At 31.7% G+C, this 8,558-nt stretch overlaps 1 protein-coding gene across 1 annotated transcript; it reads right to left on the bottom strand.

Annotated features, from left to right (window-relative positions):
* Positions 1–4,449: 4,449 nt before the first annotated feature.
* LOC140449709 (uncharacterized) lies at positions 4,450–7,305 on the bottom strand. Its single transcript, XM_072543031.1, has 3 exons — positions 7,161–7,305; positions 6,829–6,921; positions 4,450–6,575 (listed from the first exon to the last, which is right to left on the bottom strand). Exons 2-3 carry the CDS (start codon positions 6,851–6,853, stop codon positions 6,007–6,009), a joined length of 594 nt encoding a protein of 197 aa, XP_072399132.1. The 5' UTR covers positions 6,854–6,921; positions 7,161–7,305; the 3' UTR covers positions 4,450–6,006.
* Positions 7,306–8,558: the final 1,253 nt, after the last annotated feature.

The raw sequence follows: 8,558 nt of genomic DNA, 5'->3' as shown, positions 1-8,558 counted from the left end.
CTAACAACATGTTCCCCCAGAAGTTAATTGGCTGGTCGTTGTTCATCTTTCCCTAGGTAAGGAAATCCGTTCAACAAATATTTGGACTTGACATCAGCTGCAAGCCAGAATTTAATTCCAAACTTATCGGGTTTATTCGCCATGTACTGGGTAAAGCGGCATCTTGCCTTCGTGGAAAAAAGCTGTTCGTCGATAGTTATATTTTTGCCAGGTGTATAACATAATATACAATTCTCTATAAATGGGTTCCATATTCCCGACGCAAGTGCAAATTTATCTGTTGATAATCGCTCAGACCTGGTATTTCTCATATCAAAACGGATAAAACTCATTATTTGTGTAAATTTGTTTCTAGACATCGTCTCTTTTTGGAAAAAATATTTTGGACCCCATGTACCAGACCACAGCATCTTTATGCTAACATTTCGTGCCATATAAGCTCCTCTAGCATACAGTAAGGATATAAATGCTTCGATTTCTTCAACAGAAATTTGCCAATTTTCATCTTTGAGTTTTCTTCTACCTTCAGCAACAGTACATGATTTTATGTTACGGAGTATGCATTCATCAATCAACAGCCGCCATGCACTAGCTGCAGAATCTCTAATAATGCTTCTCTTGGTCCAGCAGCTTCCTTTAGAACATTTTGACTGGTACGCCTTCCTAAAATGAACGAGATAAATTAGTATGCAGGTATATACTCATTTATTTATTTATTTAAATAAATGGCACCGTAATAAGTAAAGAATGATGGGGGCCTTCTTCAAGAGCCATAACCTCTCTCTTGGTATAAAAGTAAGGATGCTGCGATGCTGCTGGTCTTCTCTGTTCTTTTTTATGGTGTTGAATAGTTGACCTTGACGAAGATATATGCAGAAAATTGGAAGCATTCGAGGTGTGGCTAAATCGGAGAACACTTTAAATCTCGTGGACCACTATCAAATCTCGAAAGTTACAATATTTCGAAAACATTGTGCGTAATGAATCTAGATGCGCCCTTCTACAAGCCATCCTGCAAGGAAAAATATTTGGAAAACGGGGTTTAGGAAGAAGAACATCCTGCATATATGGTAAATATTGCCATGATTATCGCCAATATTCGTGACATCAAGAAGAATATGCTCAAAAATATTATACACCTAAGTGAATACATAAATATAAGCTACTAATATAATATAGTTGCTTACCTGGTGTACTAGCATTGTTGTCAAGTAACTCCCATCCTATGATATCTATGGAAGAATTCTCTAAATTGCTTCTGCGAATTCCTCTTACCTGGTTGGTAATCATTTCTGAAGATGTATTGAAGTCTGCATTCCAAGTTGAGGCAGAAGTACTGGGCATCACCTCAATCTCAACTTCACCTTCAGAATCACTGCCCGATGAATGTCCTCGATCAACTGTATTAGGCACATACTCGTCAACTTCATTATCGGATACATCTTTATCAGACAACTCTGCTACAGATTCATCTTCTGACAAATTCTGTAGACACTCTAATAGCTCCTGCTGAGTTAAATATCGGCGAGACATGATAATTTTTTAAGTAATAAAAATCACAATGTAAAATTAATCAAAATACAGATTGAACATGCAATTGCAAAGAGTATACTCAAACTACATAATAACAAATATTTTCGATGTATTTTATACATAAAATAAGTAAAAACTTCCCAGAAAAGTAGAACAACAATTAGACTACCTCGTCATTAGGACCGCATTTTTCTAGGTAGACATCAACATAAATATATTCAAAATTTAATTATACTAAGTACCTGTAAAAAAAAATTATAATCCTCAAGTAAATAATAAAGTCCCAAATCATAAATTTTGTAAAATAAATATGAATGAGTAATACTCTAGACTAATGAGGGTCGAAAATAGAAAGCAGTCAAGATGACTGCTATATGGTAGTTCTAGGTATACGTTACCATATCTTAAAAAGTAATTACTCTAAGTACCTGTAAAAGAGAAATTATAATCTTCAAATAAATCTAGGAAAAGTCATAACATATCAAGTTTCTAAAACATTTATGAATAGGTAATACCATTGTTTAAATAGGACTAGTTAGACAATCCTTATGGAATAAACGTTTGATTTTTATTCTGCCGTCATATGGCGGCCTCTAGTCATAAATTTAAAAAACTATTAACAGAAACTTAATTCACTGCAGGATTCTATTCGAATATATTTTTACCTGTCTCATAATTAATGCAAACCTGTACACGGATGCCAGATTGTGAAGAAAATATAAGACTTTAATAAAATGCTTATTGTTATTATCGTTGTGTGCGTCTAGTGAAAGATAACTTGACTATTTCGAGCGAATATTTCAAATTGTTTTTGTACTTTGAGACTTGCTAAATCTAAATCGGTTAGTAATCTATTTAAATGAAGTAGGTAAATGCTGACTTTTTTTTTTAATTTTTATTAGTTTACCAGATATTTAATTTGGTTATATGATTTGCTAGAAAAGGATTAAATATTTAATTGAAATACACTCGATTACTATCGTCTTAGAACACTCATGCGGAGGTTTATTTTTTAGTCAAGACTTAAGTTTTATAATTGTTTAAAAAAGAAAATCTTTTTAAACACTGGTTTTATGTATGTTTTGAGAAAATTAAATTTTCAATCTTTTAATCTTTAAAATGACGTTTGAAAATATAGTAAATTTATGGGTATGGTTTTTTGATAATGGTTTTGAAACAAATAAACACATCGATATGCCACAACAAGAGGCAACACATATTTAGGGACAAATTAATCTATGTGTTGGGATAAAAGGAATAACAATTAACAACACTTCAATAAATAGTATCCTTTATTTTATTTATTTATGTATTTTATAATATAAACACAATTTTTGTATTTCTGTTTACATAAATAAGAATGTTTTTTTCAATCAACTCGCCGATCTGAGCTGTTTATTAATGAAATAATTCTAAATTACAAAGTGATAGATATTGCAAAAATTAAATTCGCATTATTTTAATAGTTATATACCACTAATCAAAATTCTAATATCTACACATAAACAATATTAACGAAATAATAATTCAAGGTAAAAAAACAAAACAAAATTGTTTACATTAATAGTTATAGAAATTGATTGTAACATTGTTTTCATGAACTAAAATAAGCAATGTATGTAGTGCGAAACACTATTGGCACTGGTTGATGGTTGTTTTGATATCGAATACGTATGAAAAACGCGTGGTGTCGTTAACAAACCTTCCTCTTCTACCTCAATATATTTTTTTGGTTTGCATTTAGATATTTTTGGTCAAAATGCTTACTGCATAGAAATTTTTTTTTAATCGGGTAGCTCCAGACTTTCCAATGCACCATTACCTACAACAATATTATTATTAACACAACTGAAAAAAAAGCAACCTTCTGTACAATAAAGTAAAAAAACAATTTAAGTTCTGTATTCAAAATATAAATAACTTGGCAGTTATGCCAATATATGTTTATATATATATATATATATATATATATATATATATATATATATATATATATATATATATATATATATATATATACAAACAATACAGTTTATTAGGGCTGCAGTCAGTAGGTTTGGTCGGGATGTTATAGAAACACTCTTGACTCGAGCTTTCGGAATTCTTTTATTCCTTCTTCAAGACACTGTAATTAGAAGAAAGTGTAAATATTTACAACATATCTCAAGTTGTCATTACAACTTACTAGTCGTTGAGATTATTTTTGTAAAGCTACGACACTCAACATTAAAAACACACATATAAAATATAACATTTAAAATAATGGACAATATACATTTTAAAATTTAGTTGGAAAGTTAAAATTTTGTTCACATCTTTTCATGGTGTGTTTTGACTGATCCATAGAGAACAGAAAAAAAAACAAAAATAGAGTGATTAAAAAGTAATTAGGAGTGCTTGCTATTATATTAATGGAAGTAGTAGTAGTAGCAAGAACTCCTAATTACTTTTTAATCACACTATTTTTGTTTTTTTTCTGTTCTCTATGGATCAGTCAAAACACACCATGAAAATATGTTACTAACAAAATTTTAACTTTCCAACTAAATTTTAAAATGTATATTGTCCATTATTTTAAATGTTATATTTTATATGTCGTCGGTCCAATGCCAAAGTCACGAATGTGCATATTTGATGTTTTGAGAAAAAGCCGTTTTAAACATTGGGGACATGGTTAAAAATAGAAATTTCAATTTATGAAACTAACGACTATTGAATTAAATTATGACGGCTGAAAATTTTCTAAATTTTTAATGTTTTTCCAAAAAATAATGCATATTCGTTGTTTTGGCCTTTCAAAATTTAAGACATATTGTGTTTCGTTAAAACAAATAAAACCATAATATTGATAAAATGAACTAGTTTTATTGAGAATTTAAGTCAATATTATAAAAGTTTAGTTTTCGTTATCATCGGACTGAACAAAATAAAAAACAAACATCAAAGTTTTCTAAGAAAAACAAAAATTCTTTCTCTATAGAAGAAAATTAAAATAAATCATAGTCGTATACTCTTTTTAAAAACTTAATAAAACAATAACGTTTAATCTTCGTCAGTATCGGATTCTTCACCAATATCGGGTTCCGGTAGATTGTCCCTCACCGTTTGATTTTTTTTAAGGAACCGTAAAAATCATGGTAACCTCTTGGTATTGTCAAATCCTTGCACATTTTATCTAAGTCCTTCCATTTTGCCTCGCTGATGGGTAAGTCATTTTGATAGGCCTTTTGTAACTCTGCTTGTTTTGGGCGGCCTCGTGTTTTTTTGTAGTCCACTTCAATATAATCATCAGTAAAGTTTACTTTGTAAAGAACTTTTATGACATTATTTTCTTTAATATATTGAAGACAGCAAAGCTTTCTCCAAGGAATTTCACTTAATTTGAAGGAATTATTATTTAAAAACCCTTTAAAATCTAAAAAGGCATCAAACGTCAAAGACTTTACAACAAAGGGAGATGATGTGATACGTGCACCTCTTATAAGTTGCGCCCAACCCTCGGGGGTATAAACGGGTACATATTTTGCTTTATTCTCTATTTTTGAATGAATGGAATCACATTCCATTTCAGTGTGTCCCGTTTCAAAAAACTTATGATCAATTACTTTCAATGATGGATGTTTCGCAAGAAGTTGGATACACATTGTTGCAAATATTGCGTTTTTTTGCTGGCCTCCACAGCCGTCAGACATCATACGTACAGCTTCGATTTGAGAATGGTTCATAACGAAATCGAATACACAAGATGAAATTTCATTAGACCCTCGTTTTCCCTTGGTTTCGTCCCAAAGGTAGCACATAACATCTTGATTGCCTAAATTGTAAATGGTAAAATTGAACACCGCTAATTTTCTTAAATAAAATATTTGACCAGCGTAAGCTTTGGGCGTTGTTAATACTGCTTCTAAGTCGAAGTTGAAAGCCAAAACTTTAAAATTCGTTTTTGCAATTAACTTGTCCTCATCGCGAGGTTATCTAGCTTCATTTTTTCTTTTTAGATGTTGTTGATACGCTCGTTATTCAATATTTTTCTGTTCTTCAGACATATTTTTGTAAGTCAAGCATTTCCTATATTGGTCTTTTTTGGGCTTAAAGAAGCCTAGGTTATATTCGGAGAATATCTGGCGATATTTTTCAAATGATACAGTTTTGTCTTTGTTAGTGCTGCACAACTCCTTATACATCCTGTACATTATTGATATATTAAGGGAAGAGTCAAGGTATTTCTTTGTACTCGATTTACGACAATAATGCGATTCTACCGCTGGAAAGGATAGAATGTGGTTTCGTATAAATTGTTCGACATCCTGGGGTAACTTGTTTGATGGTTGGTGTTTCCCGCGCTTATCTTTTTCTAAAACTCCATTGGATGAGCGCTTGTTTATTGCACTTCGCATAAAGGCGTCTGTCACGTTTAATGTGGCCATGAAAAATTCCCTACATACGGTAAGTTTAACACCATCAACTGTAAGACTATAAACTGTAGGTGTAATTTTTTCTTGAATTTTCGATTCCTCTTGTCGTGCGTTTCTTGTCTTTTTGTTCAATGTGATTAGACACAAATTGACGTTGATCGTTATTGCAGGTAAAATTACGAAAATCATTATAAATTTTAATTCGGTTTTGCTCGGAAATTAAATTTGCACATTTATGTTTTTGCTTATTCAGACAAGGTGCTGGCAAAAGAGGCCGTGAAGGTACCTCTATTCCCCTATAGCCAACGTAAGACTCTCCTTTAAGCCTTTTCACTTTCTTAACATTTTTCTTCCACAACTTCTCGTTTCTTTTTCTCTTCATAGATTCTTTTTTCGCCAGATTTTTAGGTGTTATGTCTGTTAGTGCAATTCTCTTACGGTCAGCAACACCTTCAATATCACTTTCCAATGAACTGTGTATGTCTGACGCAAGTGAAGGTTCATATACATCTGAAGATGAATCAGACACAATCAAATCTTCTTGTAGTGTTTGTGGCGAAGCTGGGAGTAGATTGTTCAGATGGTTAACCAGAAGAGGAGTTGACATGTGCTGGTCAGATTTATCGCCTGAAATAAAAATGAACTTTTTAGTGCGTGTTTCTTCAAATTCCCATTTTCATTTAAAAACGTTTTAATGTCCATAAATTATGCAGACATGATTTTTAGACCAATTTGTTCAGAATCAACATCGAAAATTGCTGACAAGTGCATACAGCCAAACAAAAGCCAGCCATAGCATAGCTTTTAGGTTTTTTATTTTTTTGCCGGCAATGACTGAAAAAACTTGTATAGGAGTAATAAGATTTTAATGTTTTCTCACCTGTGTATGTTTGTACATTTTGCATTACATGGTACTGAGGTACATCTGGATGCTCGATGGTGGTTCTTAAAGGAACTTCGTTAAATAGATCATCTGAAAAGAGAAAAAAGAAAAATCATACCACAGGTACTTATATAAAAAGTGTGTCTTCAAAAAGCTACGTCAAATATTTCATTAAAATATATTTATTATTTTTAACGAAGTTATGAAAACCAAAAATTTTAAGCCAAACAAAAGCCAGCCAAAGCATAGCTTTTAAGTTTTTTTATTTTTTGACGACAATGACTGAAAACAATTTGTATAGGAGTAATAGGATTTTATTTTTTTCTTACCTGTGTATGTATTTATATTTTGTATTGCATTGCACTGTTGTACATCTGGATGCTTGATGGTGGTTCTTAAAGAACCTTCGTTAAATAGATCATCTGAAAACAGAAAAAGATAAAAACATGAACTAGGGATTTATAGAAAAAGTGTGTCTTTCAATAGCTATGTCAAATATTTAATTAAAATATATTTGTTATGAACAAAGTTATGACAACTTAAAATTTTAAAACTCACTAATCTATGAGCCACACAAGAAGTTTGTATAAGTTGCATAGGTCCGGTCTTTTCACCTGCGGATAACTAGTTATCGGGGAGTTTATCTGACAGATTACAGACATGCCGATCTGTCAGATAAACTTCCCAATATCTAGTTATCTGGAGGTAAAATGACCGGGCCTTATAAGAGATACTATTACATATTTACTTACCTTGATCTTTTAATTCTCGGCACTTTTTCTTGCTATCCTTGAAGTCATTTTTCAACAATATCACTAAATTCACGAATACCTTGAAACTTAATTATTCACACTGCCAATACAGCGAATGTGGCACATTCGTTAATTTGGATCTTAAATAGTAAAATAACTTGCAACGTCAAAAGCACGAATGTGGTACATTCGTCTTTTCGGTATGGCAGTAAATCTCCAACTGACGCTTTCGTGGAATGCGTTCCAGTTGAGGGGGGCAGAGGGGATAGGTCAACACTTTCGTACTTCTGTCACCGTATACTATGAATATAATTACAGACGCTGATAGCATAAAGCGGAAATGGACAATTTGGCACATTCGCGGTTTTGGAATTGGACCGACGATGTGTGTTTTTAATCTTGAGTGTCGTAGCTTTACAAAAATAATCTCAACGACTAGTAAGTGGTAATGACAATTTGAGATATGTTGTAAATATTTACACTTTCTTCTAATTACAGTGTCTTGAAGAAGGAATAAAAGAATTCCGAAAGCTTGACCAAAAGTCAAAAGAGTGTTTCTATAACATCCCGGCCAAACCTACTGACTGCAGCCCTAATAAACTGTGTTGTTTGTTTATATCGACAGTCAATAATATCCAGTATTTCTTATATATATATATATATATATATATATATATATATATATATATATATATATATATATATATATATATATATATATATACATCCCACTATCGTTTTAAGCTCTTTTCACGTTGCAGTCATTTAGCATCACCAAGAAATGCTATCATTTTCTATTTATAAGTCATGTATGTTCGTTTAGTGCACCGTTGTAGGCTTGGCACCGTTGTCGGTTTTTCAATAATCCGATTTTTTTATAAATTAAATTTTTTACATAAAACCATCATTTTAACATTGGGAGGTAAAATTAGTGTATTTGGTATCATTTTAAAGCCAATAGATGTTGCCAGTGTT

The sequence above is a fragment of the Diabrotica undecimpunctata genome, chromosome 9 (assembly GCF_040954645.1).
Source record: "Diabrotica undecimpunctata isolate CICGRU chromosome 9, icDiaUnde3, whole genome shotgun sequence".
NCBI classification, from domain to species: domain Eukaryota; kingdom Metazoa; phylum Arthropoda; class Insecta; order Coleoptera; family Chrysomelidae; genus Diabrotica; species Diabrotica undecimpunctata.
The sequence above is the reverse complement of the archived record's forward strand: the minus strand, read 5'-3'. Positions and strand labels throughout refer to the sequence as shown.

Bases quoted from the DNA above. Each gene is read 5' to 3' on its own strand.
- LOC140449709 (XM_072543031.1), bottom strand. From the start codon at position 6,853: ATGCAAAATGTACAAACATACACAG. The intron at 6,576-6,828 runs GTGAGAAAACAT...TTTTTATTTCAG, and splicing joins AAATGTACAAACATACACAG to GCGATAAATCTGACCAGCAC.